The sequence below is a fragment of the Nothoprocta perdicaria genome, unplaced genomic scaffold, assembly GCF_003342845.1.
Source record: "Nothoprocta perdicaria isolate Ctin4 unplaced genomic scaffold, notPer1 scaffold_145, whole genome shotgun sequence".
Classification (NCBI taxonomy): domain Eukaryota; kingdom Metazoa; phylum Chordata; class Aves; order Tinamiformes; family Tinamidae; genus Nothoprocta; species Nothoprocta perdicaria.
In genome coordinates this window covers 968,604-986,703 of record NW_020454594.1, presented here as the reverse complement: position 1 = coordinate 986,703, position 18,100 = coordinate 968,604, and the positions used below count along the sequence as shown (strand labels likewise).

The 18,100-nt window shown below is 37.4% G+C and overlaps 1 protein-coding gene across 1 annotated transcript; it reads left to right on the top strand.

Annotated features, from left to right (window-relative positions):
- Positions 1-4,754: 4,754 nt before the first annotated feature.
- WBP4 (WW domain binding protein 4) lies at positions 4,755-17,711 on the top strand. Its single transcript, XM_026034483.1, has 10 exons — positions 4,755-4,775; positions 5,294-5,503; positions 6,375-6,437; positions 6,529-6,652; positions 7,447-7,647; positions 8,502-8,557; positions 10,618-10,684; positions 12,528-12,691; positions 13,667-13,869; positions 16,915-17,711. The coding sequence occupies exons 1-10, from the start codon at positions 4,755-4,757 to the stop codon at positions 17,120-17,122; spliced, it is 1,317 nt and encodes a 438-aa protein (XP_025890268.1). The 3' UTR covers positions 17,123-17,711.
- The last annotated feature ends 389 nt before the right edge of the window (positions 17,712-18,100 follow it).

Here is an 18,100-nt window from a genome sequence, read left to right as displayed (position 1 = left end):
CGGGCAGGGCCGGGACGGGCCGCGGGGGCGCCCCGGCACCCGCCGTCCCGCTCGCGTCCGCCTCGTGCTTATCCCCCCCTTCCTCCGCCCTCTGCTTGTTTGTGTCTGCGTTTTCTGCGCCTTATCTCTGCCGAACATCCCGGGGAGCTCTGCTTGCTGCCCGCGAGGGGCTTCACTGCCGCGTCCTGCGCCGCCGGGGTGGTGAGCACTGCGCACGGGAGCCTGCAGCCCTCCTTACCCCCCTTCCGCCCTTTAGAGCGGGGTTTCCTTTGGTACCTCCAGTTCTGGGCAATTCCCGATGAGAGAAATATCCGTCTCSTAGTGCTGCTCTTTTCGGTGGTTAAAATAACGCACACCCGAAGTCTGGTTTATTGGGTCAATGGGGTCAAAAGCTAAGCTGTGGTTTTCATCGAATGAGAATGTCGGATGAATGTTATTTACTCATTTCTATTATTTTTTGTGTRTGTGATTCCCTAACTTAGATGTTCCTGAAAAATCTGGAACTTAAACAATTTTCTTAGTATTTGATGGCTAGGCTGTGTGAGCCACATCTTGCAGACTCATACTGTACATAGTGTGTTTTTAATTATAGCTGTTTCAGCTGTTGCTGAAATTGTACTTGAACGGTTTYTTGACCCAATTTGTGTTGCTGTTTTTGCTCTCCTGTCCTCACCCTTATTGTATTCTTACCAACAAAGCCCATATCCTTCACTGGGATCTACAGCAGACCTCTGCTCTGTAAACATCTCTGACTTTAGATACCCAACATCTTCAGGTTGGCTTGGACTGTTGGCTTCAGGCWTCCAGGCTGAGAAGGAAATGCACACCTATAGAGTTCAGTTCATTTCTTGTTTCTTAGCTACAAATTTTTTTAGACAACTGAAGTTAGGTGAGTCAAGTTCCATTGGAGCTCTGTGCATGCAAAATCTTAATTCTCGTTAACATTCTYGTTTTAGCGTAGTATTGCTACAAAATTTCATGATGCTCTGTTTCATGTGAACGTAGGTAACTTACAGATGACTTAAAATTTAGGAAAGTTTTCTTTCAGAGCAGATCCTTGCAGACAGTCTTCAGCACCAATACAGCATCAAATCAAGCAGTTTATGCAATGCCACTGTCTGATGAGATTGTCTTATATGTCTTGTATGTTGTTTAGAAGGGGCTAAAACAGTAACAAAAAGAACCTGCTGTTTGGTTAGAAATTACAGCGTATTGAAGAATTGCCAAAATATGTAATCAATGGCCAGAAGTACTAAACTCTTCGCAGAACTGGCCTGTTCCATGAAGATAAAATTCTCRTGCAGTGCTACTCCATGTTAGAAGCTCAAACATAAAAATATGGTTGGTGACATAGAAGGCTGACAAACTAAGGTTATGTTGGCTRGGAGGACAGTCCTGTGTAGTAGGCACGTCAGGGACTCATTTTTCTTCGATTTTTATTTTTGGATATGATCTGGAGGTTTTTGTTTGTTTTTAAGATATAAATCAAAGAAGGACTTTTAGGGTAAGATTAGTGCAGTAGGAATGAAGGGTTGCTATGAATTCTTACAGAGTGGGGTCATTTAGGACCATTGGTCTGTGTGCTGGTTTGCAGTATAAGAAAGACTCTTCCTCATTTCCCCTTTAGTCTTGCTTCCCTGCTGTTACTCTTAGGGCTTGCAATACAAAAAAATAGCCTAGGATAATTGTAGTAGTATTAGCTGTTCTGGAATATCTCTCCATGTAGAGGGTCTGTTGTGCAATGTATGATTCTTTGGGTTTTTTTTCTACATTAGTATTGTTTTGTTTTAGAAGTACACAGTATTCCCAAACAACATTTGTTAGCCTTCTTGAGTAAAGACATGTCCTTTGAGTGGCTTTTACAGAATACTCATCCCACAACAGCTCTGAATTTGTTTCCTTGTGTAGTCTTGAATCCATAAGTTGCTTACAAGCAATGTCACACACCTCTGCTCGAGAGTGATGCACACACAGGCTGCTTGGTGCTCAAACCTGTAGAAAACTGGAAGATGTTAACCCTGTGCAAAGTCTTTGCAGATATTAAAGACACACTTAGCATGTGTGTGATGGATTTTTTTTTCTCCTAAAGGTATATAATTTAGACAGATATATCCCTGATACGAAGGCCTTTGCATCCCTGCCAAATTTTGAGTCTGGTGTTTTAAAAACAGAGCTATTCAAAGCAAATACTTCCAGATTTTGTTTGCATGGCCAAATTACTTTTTGTTGTCTTCAGAATCACCTGAAACAATTTTATTTTTATTATTTTATATATACATAGCGATAAAAAACTCTGTCAATATGGGATAGGACCCATAACTTTCAGCCCAATCCCAAAATAAACCTGGCAAAACTGAAGGTGGGTTCTTTATTAGCACTGCTTGAAGCTTCCCAGTATTGGAAGGCTGATTGCACCATCTGTAAAGCCTTAGTAATGCTGTAAGTTGTTAGGAAAGGAACTTGTACTTTGGCAGGAAGATGTAGAGTTCTGGGATGTGGGATTCCAGTACTGCTGGAATATTCTTCTGAATATTGTCAACAGAGCTGCTCTGTGTTCTCCCAGAAGTGTGGCTCCTGTGCAGCATGAGAGTGCAATCCCAAGTTTTGTCATTTTGACATAAGTTCTATGGTTCTAATGGCTCAAAAAAAAAAAGGAATTAGGCCAAATAAAAATATCTGAATTTCAGTGCTGCAAATAATGAACATAGTAAGTGCTCTTAAGGCAGAATTTATATTTAATCTTTACTGTGTTCTCAGTCCCGCAGTGTCTTAAATGAACTTCAAAAATCCAAAAATGTTTTTTTAACATAGAAACTATTTGCACTGTACAGTTGTTAGCTGCAAAGTTACTCATTTCATTAAAGCTGTAAGAAAACAGTTCTGTGTTCACTCTCCTTCCCTCTCCCCACCCTCCTGTCTCCTTTAGTCTTCTGAACTGAGCTTACAAATTCTGCCTTGTAGATTCGACCATTAGGGGTTGAAACAAAATCCCCGTTCCTTGGGAAGATAAACCTTTTTTTTCCAAGCTAATACAGGATTTCCAACTTTGCAACTAAACCTTATTGATGTAAGTGTGGGCAGAAAACAAATAGCCTTAAAAGTTACCATTTGGCTACAGTGGCTTGCTTTTAAAAATGATGATCCTCATAGCTGTATGCAATTATACAAGTTTGAAAGTGCCCTGTGCCACTTTAACTGTATCTACACAGCAGTTTATTCTTGGTAGACTAATAAAAATAATTCACATTCTTAAACACTGTCCTAAAACTAGGATAGTTGTAGTAGTATTAGCTGTCTCAGGCTTGTAGGAAGGACCTGGGAAATCTGGTGGGATCCTACTGAGATGGGATTTTGCTGCAGGTGCTGTTCCTCTTCCAAAATACCCCGCCTGGTTTACTCCCACTGCAACGCTGCTGGTGCTTTTCAGGCCCCATCCATGTGGCCAGGGCAGATGTTATTCAGTGGATATTTGAGTTTGCTCATTCCTTGAGTGGTACGAACTGGAAAATCTCTGAGGGATCTACTCARTGTATAATACTTTGCATCCTCATAAATCTCAGAATGGGGTTCATAATTAATGCAAATGACTCTTATTAATAAATCAATTATTTTTGACATCATAGAGATGTCTCCTATGTCTATCAAAAATAATAGCAGATGAAGACATAAGATTTTTAACTTCAAGGCAAATATTTTGTACTTAAGTCCTAGATTCACCTTATATCTTGACCTATATCTTGACTGATGGTTAAGTGCAAGGTCTTAGTCTTTTTGTTTATAACAGTCTTAGTTTTAGCCTTTTCTTTTGATTCCCTTCGAGAGAAGGAGTGCTATTAAGTTATGCTTGGAAATGCAGAAATGTTCTTGCATCTTTGAAACATGTGGTGAGATTATTTTGCAATTTGTATCTTTTCTGCCAGAACTGGTTCTCTATCTCAGGAAAGTTAGCCCAAATTTTAGCTGGAAATTTATCATAGATGATGTCAAAGGATTTAGATAACATTTAGGAGCTACAGCTCAATTAGGAGCTACAGCTCAAGTAGGAGAAAGGGTCTAGCAGTATTTCTGAGCGCAGCGAGAATCTCCCTCCCACTCACTTGATTTTCAAGCCAGAGTGCTAGATTTCCTGGGCTTTGGCCGAAGTATATTTTAGAATATAAATCTCRACAGCTTTTTAATAAAAATTGTGACTAAGTTATCACCCCGTTTTGAAGTTCACCATTTACGAGTGAGCAGATTTCTGTTTAAATTAGGGGGAAACCCAGCTGCAGCTGTTTTCTTTTCTGTTTTTTTTCTGTAGAACTTGCAGATTAACTATTTTAAATTGTAGTAGCATCTTAGAAATTGTATTTAAGACTGAGAGGAGGGCTTGTTTCAACAACTGTGCCTCATTTTGGTGTGTTGTGTAATTCAGGTCTGTTTCTGTTTTGAAAAATCTACTGGCGTATATCATAGGGTCTAGGAGGTGCTATTTTTTGTACTTGGCAAATGCTTTGCTTTTGATGAATAAAAATGTTGGGAAGTATTTTCCTTTTTCCTTCAACTTTGTACATTGATCTTCAGATGGAAAACAAAGATTTATTTGGGGGCATTTTTTTAATGTTTCAAGTTTTGTCCTGAGTTGTTTTTGGTTTTCGTTTTGGTATTTTTTGACCCTCATTTTTCTTATTTTAATTTTAAAACATAACAGTATGTTACTGGAGTGTTTTCTGTCGAACTGAAACATTGCATCTATTTCTGCAAGCCGGTACAAAATGGAACTTATTTCTGTTCATGTAAGAGTCTCATCTGGCATTTGAAAGGGTTTGCTGATGAAGAAACAGTCTTTATCTAGCTGTTGAAGGGGATGTTTTTTTCATTAAGCACTTTTATGTTTTAACTTCTGAACTCTGCAGAGTTCCCTCATGTTTCCTCACACATATGCAACTTTTTATCCAAATTGCATGGTTCAAAAATACTCCTTTTTTTATGCTGAAACATCTAAACCATTTGTTGTTTTGTCTGTGACCCCACAGGTCAAAATCTGCTCCAGGCCTCCTTCCATTAGCTCGCGTTGTCCCAAACTGTATCTCGGTTGCTAAGTTCACTGTGCTGAATCTGGAATTGACTTGGGYATTAAATCAGGTTTACATTTAAAAACACGTACTGGATGCATTGTTATGAAAAATAACCTGCACAACCTGACATTTCTGACTTTAACAAGAGTACTTGGTGCGGTTTGTTAATCTTTGGCTGGTGTTGTCTTCTACTTCTGGATCTTCAAGCACCTTTTCCATTGTAGAAAACATCGTAGTCTTCAGGAATCAAYTACAACATTGCAATACCAAGTTGTGCTGTGTGGAACATAAGGTTTTCTGGGGCTTTGTATGTAAAAAGCTTTGGGTTTGATGTTGGCTTAGGTTACACTTCTTTTTCTTTTTTCTTTTCCAGGGCGGATTACTGGAAATCTCAGCCAAAAAAGTTCTGCGACTACTGCAAGTGCTGGATAGCAGACAACAGACCTGTAGGATGATCTACCATAGTACCTTAGTAATTCTGAGATACCAACGATTTGAATTACAAGCTCTTAAAAGCACTTCTGATAATAATCTGTTGATGCATGAATTATATCATTTTAAAATCTTTATAATATTTACCTGTGATATTTACAACAAGTTAAGTGAGAAATGGGTATCTGCACACCTGTTAACTTAAACTCTTCATCTCTGCAAGGGAGTTTTGAGTCACTGTGTCAGATTTAGGCCTCTAGCTTTTGAATGCTCGGATTAGCTCAGGTGTTTGTCATGGGAACTGTATTTGGCTCTCAGCTGCTGTTCCTGTAGAGCTTCAGTCTTTCTGGCAGCTTTTGGCCTGCAGACCATCCTGCTATTACCTAACTCTCCTATTTTCCTTTTTCTGCCCTCTGTCTTAGATTATTATGGACCGGCAGACTAGAGACTAGTTTAAGTTCATAGGACCTTTGAGGAATGTAGCGTAATCTAAATAAGGACCATAGTAATATTTGGAATGCTAAATAAATCACTTAAAATAAAGCTTGCAAGGAAAGAAACAGCAAGTTAAAAAAAAAAATAGGTGATACTTCAAAGAGTAGCATGGAGAGGGAGCCCAGGCTTCCCCTGCTTGTTTCTAGTTATAAAAATCYTACATCTCATAGATACAGAGTGTGAAATTTTGTATGATACCATTTCAGAATGTTACTGTTTTTTCATAATTTTGATTTTGAATCTTTCTTAGTGTTCTTAGCAAACATTTTATAGCTATATTGTTTGCTTTAAGTATTTTCAAAAGAGGTTACATTTAGGCTTGTTCAACTAGATTTTAACCATCTAAAACTAATTAAATTTGTATCATATTTTATTTTTCTTGTTCTGAAGAGCATTGAATTTCATGAAAGAGGAAAGAATCATAAAGAAAATGTGACAAAACGAATCAGTGAGGTAACGCAAACATCTTATTTTTACAAATATGTATTTTTTGATTTCTTTCATTGTCAGACTTGTTTAATCTTTTATTTGTTTGTTTTTGTAGATAAAAAAGAAAAGCTTGGAAAAAGCAAAAGAAGAAGAAAATATGTCAAAAGAATTTGCAGCAATGGAGGAAGCAGCAATGMAGGCATATCAAGAGGATTTGAAAAGGCTTGGAATTAAGCCAGGTAGTTCATATAGCTGCCAAAAGATTAAAGACAGAATTGAAACAATATTGAATAGGAATTTGTTTGTTTGTTTCTTACATTAGATTTTAGGAGCATAAGACTCCTAGGCCTCCAGGACTGTGTTTGCTCACAAAAAAAAAAAAAAGAGAGCGTACCTTCAATTTGCAAGTTATGGAAATTGCAGTATAGGATGTTTCTAGCTATGCTGTCCTCTGCGCATATAACAGTCCAATTTGGACTAGAAAATTCAACAACGTGATAGGAAAAAATACTGTGTAGCTTGCACTTGCAATCGGCACTGCAGCTTCTTTTAGTTAGTGGTGTGTTTCACTTCTGCTGGTGGATACGAAGTTCTTGCCAATTAAAAGAGCTTGGACCCTACCACTGTCAAGTAATGGAGCTTTGAATCTCCTACTAAACGTGCAGTTCAACCAAGTACCTTTGATCTGTCCCTGTGAAGACATATCTTTAAAAAAAAAAAAGTTCATAGTTGCAAGCTCCTGCACAAGCTGTTTTTTTTCATTACTCTATTTATTGCTCAGAATTCACAAGTCCTTGTGTTTTTTTTCTTCATGTTACTCATCTCATGATATTTGGAGTTCCTCGTGGAACACTAGTGTTGCTAAAATGCAGAGTTTGTTTGCTATGGTTTTCAGTTTATCTATGCTGTGTGTGATGAGTGAAAATACTCCTAAGAGCAAAATTTCATGGTTGTTGTTGCTACAAAAGAGTGACTACTATGTAAGTTCAGATTCTCAATCTTTCTTTTAAAAGGGAGTATCATTTTCTTTAAGATGATGTAGGTCCCAGTTCGACACAGAGTAAAACAGAGGAAAAGAAAGGAAAGAAAGAGAAGAAAGAAAAAAAGGAAAAGAAGGAAAAGAAGAAAAAGATGTCTCAAGATACTTCAGGGCCACCAAAAGGTGAAAAGAAGGAGTGGGTACAAGGACTTTCCCCTGAGGGCTACACATACTACTACAACACAACCACTGGAGGTAAGAACTAGTGCGAAGCAAATACAAACATAATTCCTGCATGTAAATGAGAAAAGGCTACCTATGTTTTTTTCTCTTCTGCTGTATCAGTTGTAGATTGGTAATTAAAATATTAAAAATTAGATGGAGATTTCATGTTGAAGACATGGGCATGCCTAATGGCATCCAGAACTTAAGACTACCTGTGCTTTTTATTAGTAATTTAGTAATGTGAAAACTCAGATATTTCTGGAAATTGCTAGSCTCTCAAAGGTTAAATACAGAAAAAATAGATGTATTCTTTCCCATGATGATGATTATTTTTTTTTTCCATCTTAACAGGATGTATCTCATTTGTTTGTGCTGAGGAGCAGTGTGTTATGATTTATTTAAAGCATAAAAGAAATCTATTATTATTAGAAGTAAATGTTATAAACTATTTCTTATAATTTTAAGATCTAATATGAAGATTTGCCTTAGTATTTCCTCATACAATATTATTTCCAAAATGTAAAAATCTCCTGGCCAAAGTGACCATTTAAAAAAAACAAAAATTCTAATTTGTACCAAAATTCTAGTATCTGAGTATCAGCCATGATTTAATAGAGACTGGCAAGTGATCAGTCCTTATAACGCCACCAGTAATTTTGACACTCTGGTTACTATTCCTTGGTAGTGAAAATGCCATGGTTTGAGAAAGGATGATTTATTTTTTGATGAAGCATATCTATAATACTTGTTCATATATGTAACAGATGTTGATGTGTCCTTTAGATCTGGGGTGGTTTTTTTTTTGTTTTTGGAACAACTTTAAAAATGGACAGAAGTAAACAACAGATTTTTTTTTCTGTTTTTGCTTTGTTTTGTCTTTTAAGAATCACAGTGGGAGAAACCTAAAGGATTCCAAGACAGCTCTCCAAAGTCTAAGACAGTAAGCAAATGCTTTTTTTTTCCTTAACTAAGCTAAAAAATGTGCATGCCTGTCTTTTCTGACTGCAAAGTGTAGATTTTTTTGCTCTTAGTAAACTTAAGAAAATATAAATTGAATATAGAGAATGATTTACTATGTTACTAATTAAAAATAAAAATTGACTACCTATATCTTTGTTTTAGCAGCTATTTTATACAGCTTTATACAGTTTTATACAGCCATTTTTTTTTTTTACATGGCTTTTAACCAGTTCTTCATCTCTTCAGCCTAGGAGTGGCCTTGCCAGGATATTTCGGCAATGTCACTGCTGTCTTCCAGTGAAAGAGATGGCCTTGTGACTTGTGGCCATGGGACATATTTGACAGGATGGTGAACTAGTTCACAGAGTGTGAGGATATCCGAGTTGAGCACGGTGCTTTGTAGGCTTCTGGTTCCTTGAATTAGCTTACTGGAGAGTCAGAGGAATGTCAGAGCAGAGAGAGCAGCTGGAAGAGAGGAGGAGTTCCCCTTTTGGCAGCATTTCATAGTTAGGTCATCTCAGCAGTATCATAAACACACACCTCCTGCCTTGGCTATCTCTCTTAAACTACATGGTCRTGTTTTGCCTGATCTTTCTGGTGTCTTTACTCATTTCAGCTCTTGCTAGGTATGGGAGTTTGATTGGTCTCTTATTTAGCCTGAACTAAAGCGATTGGAAATACAGCTCTAACAAGGACTGACATTAAAGGGCACACTTGGAGTGCGTAGTTCAGCTGAGATTCATGTCCCTTCTTGTTTCATAGCACACTAGCTTGCTCCTCAGGCTTCACAAAACATGCATAGCACACAGTAATGATAAAGTGTGTTGAAGATCACAAATGACTTGAGATGGACATCGTGCCTGTTAGCATTTGTATAGTGGAATACTTGGCGTGTCTAACGTTATATATCTGCTAAAACCCTCTAACAACCAGATCTGAAATGTTCAGGCTAGAACTTGAACAAAAACAGTAAGTTGAACTTAAGGACAGTCCATGGTCCTTTTTCCACTTAAATTTTCCTTTTGCTTCTTGTATCGAAACTGGCACATTGCAGCTTTTGAGAACAACGCTTTGAGGAAAATTACTCACTGAAGTTTTCCCAGTTTTCCATTTTCACCACTAACTTGTGTAATTTCTCTGTTTGTATAAGTAGCTTTCTGTAGCACATGAGAGAACYTAAATTTTAGGTTTTCTTGAGCTTTAAAAACAGAACACAGTCTTACTAGAGTATTAAGCAAATGCAAAGGTGTATATATGTGGACGCATACATATATATATGTATGCAAAACTTGCATTAATGGAAAAAATAATACATGATGAAAATAATATTTATCTTGCCTCAGAGTTCTAGCCTATACAGGGGATGGGCAGTTTTATACTTAAGGAACAGTGAAATAATTGTATATGTAAGTGTAGGTAGAATCAGTTCTTTGATGAAAATCTCAAGTTTTGTAAACAGTAATGATTTTCCAGGAGTAGATGATTTTATAAAACGTTTTAATTATACATCCACAAAGACACACCAGCAGCTTGTGCTCAATATCATAAATATGTGTTAAGTAGGAAAAATGAGTGCTTTGCTGATTTTTTTTTCCCCTAAATTAAGCAAATTTGTTGGAATGTATTCCAATGTATTCCAAAGTTTCATTCTTAAATTTTTTTTGGCAAAGTTCTCTTTTAGGATACATTTTAGAAGACTTTTTGTTTGTTTTCTTGTAGTAATCTTGTAAAATCTTGTAGAGATTAGTTTTTCCTCAATTTCTACTTAGCAAAAGGAACAGAAAGAAAATTACAATTTAAGGTGTGAATGTTTTGGAAAACAAAAATTTGTAGCAATCTGTATTTAATTGCATTTGAGTCAAAAAGAATGCTAACTTGCTAACAGCTTTAAGGGTCTAGGTTTCAATCAAACATTCAAACAGTAAAATTACCATAAATAAGAAATACTCAAAGGATGAATATTGTTATATCTTGTACATGATACTTTGAGTGATCATTAAAACTTCTTTTTTGTTTTTAATTAACATCTATCTTTCTCAGACAGCAGAGTGGGTCGAAGGTGTTTCTGAAGATGGTCATACCTACTACTATAACACACAAACAGGAGGTAGGGGAGACTCTCTTTTCCAATAAAGCACCACTTCAGAAAGCGTTTTCAACACTGCCTTTTGTTTAGCAAGTGAACTGTGTTTTAATRTTATTTCAAAGTTTTATATTTTTAAATTCATCACATGAGTTGAAATAGACTTCTTGCATAAGTCGATGATGGCTTTTGGTTGTTTTTTCAGTATGTATGCACTTGTGCTTCATAGGTTTTTAGACATATATAACTATAAAATATGGATTCTTCATTTATACAAATGTGTTAATGTTTTTGTTTGGAAATCAAGGRGAAAAAAAAGATTTAATTTTGACGGCTCTAGAGGATTAAATGAGAATCTGCTACTTTTGCTGAAGTAGCACTGGTAAGAGGAGATGGGGCTCCTGAAAGAGGTCTGGAAATTCACAGAATGACAGACTGGTTGAGGTTGGAAGGGACCTCTAGAGATCATCCAGTCCAACCCCCCTGCTCCAGCAGGGACACCCAGAGCACGGGTCACAGGGAGGCATCCAGGCAGGTTTGGAAGAGCTCCAGAGAAGAAAGGAAATTCATGGTAACTTCCCCAGATCAGGCATCTGCTCACCAGATCTTGCTGGCGCTTGTAAGATAGGTGATGCCTTATTGGAGAGCTGGTGGTTTCATACCAGTTAYGGGTCTATTTCTGCTGCTGGGTGTGAACTGACATTTCTGAAGATGCTGAAAAGAAAAGAAAAATCCATTTTTCTGCATGCCACTTCCCTACCCAAATAATTTGTCATTTGTTCTTTTGAAAGGGAGATGAGATGCTGGGTATTTTTTAAGTTGCATGCTAAATTCAGATATGTTTTATGCCTTTGGTTATGCTGCTTTTTAAAATTCTTCGTGGACATGTGACAGAAGGAGTATCTTTTGAAATCAACATGTTTGGTAATTGGTCTTAGAAGATTTTGATGTTGTAACAGCAATCTTTTATTTTTATGTAGCTATAGGTGTTCTTGGAATGCTTTAAAACTGCTTATCAGCTTTGATACACTAATCTCATTCTCTGAAGAAAAGAGAAATTGTTAACCAAAAAGCATATTTATAGAGTCTAATCTCAGACATGTCATTTAGGAGGCTGGTATCCCTAGGCTAAATTCCTGCTCTGAGTCATACTCCGGAAGGCTTCCACTCCATCCACTATATGAAGCACCTAAGGGAATGAGCCTTCTCCGTTAATGGCCTAAAACTCGATGACATGAGTATCCTTCACAGCCTGGTTTGTTAGCTCAGAGCCATGGACAGACAGCACCTAGCATTTTTACTTCTCCAAAAGACATATACCAGCATACCTGTTAGGTATTTGGAAATACATAAAATAATGAGAAAGAAAACTTTAAATTATTTTATGTAAGCTTTCAAATGTGATAAAACAGCTAATATACTTTTGCTCTCTTATTGCTAACCGTTTTAAGACCTTTGAGTCAACTGTAAAAATAATAAATTTAGACGTATTTAGGCAAAATAGACAAATCAAATTAAACAAGCACTTCCAGAGGGCAAATGATCTGTCCTGTTTTAGGATGAGATGGAAACATAGTTTCCTAGTTTGCTATGAATTATCTTAAGGGCTAGTTACAACAAGGTTTATTAAAAGTGGAGTCAGCTGCTGTGATAATGTTTCTGCTGTAGGGTGCTACCTTTCTGATTAAGCTTATGTTAAAAAATAAAAATAAAAATGACGTACTGGACAAAAACAAAAGGCTTGTGCTAAATTTTTTTCTGTATTTTTTCATAAGGTAGCACCTCTACTGGAAGATATTGTCATCAAAGCAATAATAGATCAAAATTAGAAACATAAATAATGTGGTTTTCCAAATATCTTGGACAGTATCTACTTGGGAGAAACCTGCTGGTTTTGTTTCGTCTTCAAATGAGAAGAGTCAACGTAACAAGCGTGCTGGAGACCGGGCAGAAACCGATTCCAAAGCATCTGAGTCGGACTCTGAGGATGACAGCGGAAGTGAGGATGAAAGTCCTGAAAGAAATTTCAAGGTAAGTTCTGTCTTCAGGGCTGCTTTGTTCTTCACAGTGTTCATTTTCTACCATAAGATTGGTAGAATCTTTGTCTTTTACCTCTTACAGTATGCTGTACTCGTAATTAGATTGAACCTTATGACTGAAAAGCAAAGTTTGCACTTGTTTGAGTAGTAAAATTCATCTTTATTCAGTTATTTGTCACATAGATAGCACTGTTCCAGGATATTGTCAAAAGTGTGATGTTCTTCAAGAAAGGAGAATATCACGCTATTGACATGAGTGACAGTATCACTCAAAATATTTCTCATCTCTGAAATAATCCACAAAATGATTTGAGTTTCAGAGTGAGGTTATGACTTCTAAGCTTCACTAGTAAAAGTGACTGCAAAGTCCTCCTCTTGAAAAACAATCAGTTAGCTATCTTTGTCCTCAAATCTGAAGGTTTATCATCAAGGCACCAGTTATGGCTCTTGTTGGGCCAAATCTTTCCTGGAACAGATAGTCCAGAACAAGGATAATCCAGAGCCAGTTTAAGCATAAAAAGTATTAATAGACAGATGTAAATTCTAAAATATGTGTTTCACTGTGCATCATTATGAAGTATTAACAGGTGCTGTGAAAGGCACGTGTGTGTGTGTGTGTGCGTGCGTGCGTGTGCACGCAGGAAGTTGTATGTTGTATATTCACCTCTTTTATTTTTTTTGCATGTTAAACTTTCATTTTACATTTGTATTCGTTACTGCTTGCTCTCATCAGCCATGATAGGTGGGACTTCCCAACTTTGTCTAGTCTTTACGATTTTTATTRACTGTGTATGTGATGGAAAGTACAGGAGAAAAATGGTAAGATTTTATAACAATATGAAATGTATTGTTTCAAGTTATTCCAATTTGAAAAGTATAAATAATAGACAATTATAAATAAAAGATGCAAAAKAAAGCTACATTGTGTATTTTATTTTTGCTTAAGGTCTTCCTTTTTGTCTTTTAGAGGAAAGGAGATAATGGTGAAGAAACAGAAGAAAAGAAATCTCCCAAAGCTAAAACATTAGGTGTATGGCGAGAAGTTAATCTAGAAGAGGAAATGAAAAGGGAGACTACCTCAATTTTCCAGGAAGCCTCCAGTGATGCATCTAAGACCACCAAACCTTATGGAACCTGGAAATCAATTAAAACAGAGGAAGAAGACACGTGGTAGGTATCTGTTTGCCATGCGTATCCTCAGAATGTTTATTTCCAGAGTCCTTGTTTTTAAGAGCCAAAGCTTTTGKTTCTGACACTCGTCAGAATGTGCCTAGCAGTTACTGGGAATGTAGTCCAAATACAACTTTTGCCAAGGTGGTTATTTTAAGGAATATCTTTCTGTGGAGAATAGTGGTAGTATTTTGTTTTCTGTGTAAAGTGAACCATAAGTACAAAATCAGCTTTGATACATTAGTAGATTGTTGCCATCCATTATTTTTTTTTTTCCAGAGGTTAAATATTGACTGTGTAGACGTAGTTATTCTAAGCTTATGCTCCTTAGCATCATCTTTTCCAAAAATATGTTTCAACTGCCTCACAAGTTCTTGTGTCTCCTTCTTCWGCTGTTTGCAGTCTAGGAATGACATAGGCAGCTTTCTTGAAGTCTCTAATTTCTAGGCTAAATTTTGTTGCTTCCTGGTATCAGTGGGTCTGACTCTGCATTAAGTTCAAGATCTCTCTTGACTGTCCCATAGCGGGGCCAGTCTTCTAGGATCAGCAGCATCTTGATCATTAGCATTTATTTGAATTTCTTCCCAGTAGGATCAATAGTTGTTGTCATAATAATTGTGCTTTTTAGTCTCTAAGGAAATTCTAGCCATGCCCGATATGTATAGCTAAGCTTGTTTTACAGGCACTGAATTATTTCTCAGTTCATGGGTCTATACCAGCTCTTAACCGTTCACCTGAAGGGCATAGCCCGTTATGACAGCTTTTTTTTTTTTTTCCTAACTTCCATCCCATCTGGCCTTTCAGTAGAAGGCTTGTGGTTGAACTCCTGCTTACCTTGCTCCCTAGTTTATATCTCCAAAATAAAGTTACTCAGAAGGAAAATTATAAATCTGCTTCAGCTTTTCCTGCTGTGACTCGATAAGTGCTGCTGCTCTCTTAATCTGGTAGGAGATGCTTTCTGGAACCCATTGGGAAATTTGCCTAAACCACAAGAGGTTTTGAAGAGCTGCCATTATCAAGGCAATACTTACGATGACTTAAGTTATCACCCTTCTTTGGAAGACACGTCTCTTTCCTTCAGCTAGCCCATACAGCATCTTTATCTTCTGAGGACACTASGCAATGTGCTTGAGGCATGACTTAGATTCGGATGCTTTTGAATAAGAAATACCTAGTTATTTAGGTACTGGAAAATTCAAGCCAGACGAGGGTTAGCCAAGTGGAGGCATTTCTTATAGCACTCAAAATAGACAGCACAGGTGCCAATGTTTACAAAAGGTTTAAATATGGAGATGAAAGAAAAAAAAATGAATAATCTACTTAGGCCAACATTAAATGTGGAAGTTCTTTYTCCCATGTCTAACTGATTTGCTGCGCATGTTTTCCTAATCAGTTGTTATTTGATTTTTACTGCACAATCCATGTATGAGATGGCTCCTGCTCTGAAGCATGCTGGCTTCTGCAGACAGTTTTCTGTTACGGTGTGCTCCAGATGTCCAAAGAGACTAGTGTTGGGAGAGGGAGATTAGCCTTTCCCATCATATTCATCCCATTCTACAGCATTTGTTTACTTCTAAATTCTTTAATAGCTACAGTTTCAACACTCTTCAGGCTAAATTAAGCACAGCTATACTTTTTAGATAAGTCATACGTATTCAGGATGCTCTATTGGACCAGTTAACCACTGCTTGACTCCAGAGCTGCTAAATTCTCCCTTAAGTGACTCCCTGATGAAAAACACTTTTAGCTGCTGGACATTATATAGCAGTTTGTACACAGGCTTGATGTGCACATAAGAGAGACAAACACAGTTCACTTTGGGTGAACAACAACAAAATTTACTTATGATTGAGACCAGCACCAGTGCTCTTGCAGGAGGTTGACCTTTGAGGGACACCACAACAGTCACATTTTCTTGACTTGCAGTCATTTTCATTGCTCCTGTTTGGGTGCTAGAGCTTCACCAAGCCTGCCTTGAAGCGCAGTGCCCAAAATGAGWTGACATCAGGAGAGCGCATGGTAGTGAAGGACCATGGCCCTACTTGGCCAGCACTGTAACACATTGTAATACTTTGCAGTAGTGTAATGCTGGTGTGATTCATTACAGGCTTGTGATCTCCTATATCCTTTTCTGCTGCTTGTTCAGTTGTTCCCCATTTTATGTTTGTGCCACAGGTTGTTAACTTAGATCAATGTTTTGCTGTTGATCTCCTTAAACTGATTGGTAATTTTTAGGTAATGTCTTTTTCTAGGTCAGTGTTAGCTGTTAGCTGTGATCCTCCRCAGCTGGCTGTCCCAACATAGGTCACTGGGTGATTCAGCAGGCCTGTTTTTTCTTTTCCATCATGTAGAACATTAAGTACTGAGGCACAGACCTGCGATGGTCACCTGAGGAAAACTACTCAATAGCATTTTCATAGAATCACAGAATGGTTAAGGTTGGAAGGGAACTCAGAGGTCATCTAGTCCAACCCCCTGCACACGCAGGGTCACCCAGAGCATGTGACACAGGGCTGCATCCAAGCGGGTTTGGAAGATCTCCAAAGAAGGAGACTCCACAGCCTCCCTGGGCAGCCTGTTCCAGGGCTCTGTCACCCTCGCTGTCAAGAAATTCTGGCATGGAACTGTTGTTAACTGCTCACTGATGACAGTCTTTTAACATTCTTCAATTTAGAACGTGCAGCACTGCTGGCTTTTATGGGACTGTTKGCGTGACCAGTAGTTGGTCCATGCTATAAGCACAGCACAGAATTGGGGACCCAGTTTTTTACTTCGTATGCCAGTTCAAATAACCTATACAGAACAAATAAAGAACATGTTTTTCTCGTGGTCCTAGCTGTGCTGATGATCTTGTCTAGAAAACTTTGTGACCTGCTCATATATTTTCATAGGGCTTTTCAAAACTACTTTGGCAAGTATATATGGATGCAACAGGCTGCATTTGGCAGTGTTGGTTTTCTTTTTCTCCATATAGATTAACCCCTCATTATTATTATTATTATTATTATTAWTAATAATTTTTATTTATATCCTTTCTTTTCACAGTGAAAAAGTGGACCTGGAGCTTCCTAGTGCAGAGGATGACAATGCAACATCTCCAGCGTTGGAGGTTCCAGAAGATGGAAAAGTGATATTTAAGGAGAAGACCGTCACCTCTCTTGGGGATGTGTCAGAAGGGGTGCCAGTGTTTAAAAAGAGAAAATTTGAAAATGGAAAATCTAGAAACTTAAGACAAAGACTAAGTGATCAGTAATATTTATCAAATCATTCTAGATTCTGTTTAAGCTAGAGAGAATCAAAAGTTTAATATTTTAAACAGGCTTTTATAAAGAAGTTGGTTAGAAATTAAGGATTTATAGCTGTTTAAACATATGTGAGTTGTAATATTTTTTTAATTTTATTTTGACGTGATTGCTTTCAGAATGGAAGTTTATGCTATATTACTTACGCAGTATTGTAAATACTTCTAGTTTTTATTTTAACCATGACATCTATGTCCAATTTACTCAGTTCATGCTGTTTTAAATGCATTGTATAAAGTATTTTTTACTCCTTTTCTMAGTATGTGAGAAGAAGGGTACAGATCTTTCGTACAAGAAATACCAGTAAAAGGCAGGTGCTGGAAAGCAGAACCAGCCCCCAAGATTGTTTTTTTTGTGTAGAGTCCTTTCCAAGTTAATGAGGAGAAATATTTTGCTTACAAACCTTYGGCTAATCAGTTGCAAGACAGTAGGTGGTGACAGTTCCAGCTTCTCAAACAGATAATTTGAAGCTGTTTTTAGATGAGTTGGTCACATCAGTGTCATACATTTTGAATGACAGCCAAAAATAAATTTCTTGTATACATTCATGATAAATGCAATATAATTCTGCAGAAGATTTAAAACTAATGTCTCTTAATAACACCCAAACCACCTCTGCAGGGGTAGATTTTTCCATGATGTCTTTGTTGTTGCTTTTACTTACATTTTTATTTCTTTTTACACATTTTCTTTCGTTAGTATTAATTTCTTTTTGTCTCTCTCCCCYGTAAAAAAAACAATTGCATGGCAGTCTGTGAAAACATTGCACAGGTGTCGCCCTGCTGTAGCATTCAGCATCCTTCTTGAGGCYGATGCTTTTGTCTGTTGGTGTAAGATGGGTGAGTTGGACAGTTGCAGGCAGTGCCAGGTTGACTGTTCCTGATGGCTGAAAGGAGCGGAGCATCTTGCAGCTCCGTCGTCCTCAGTAC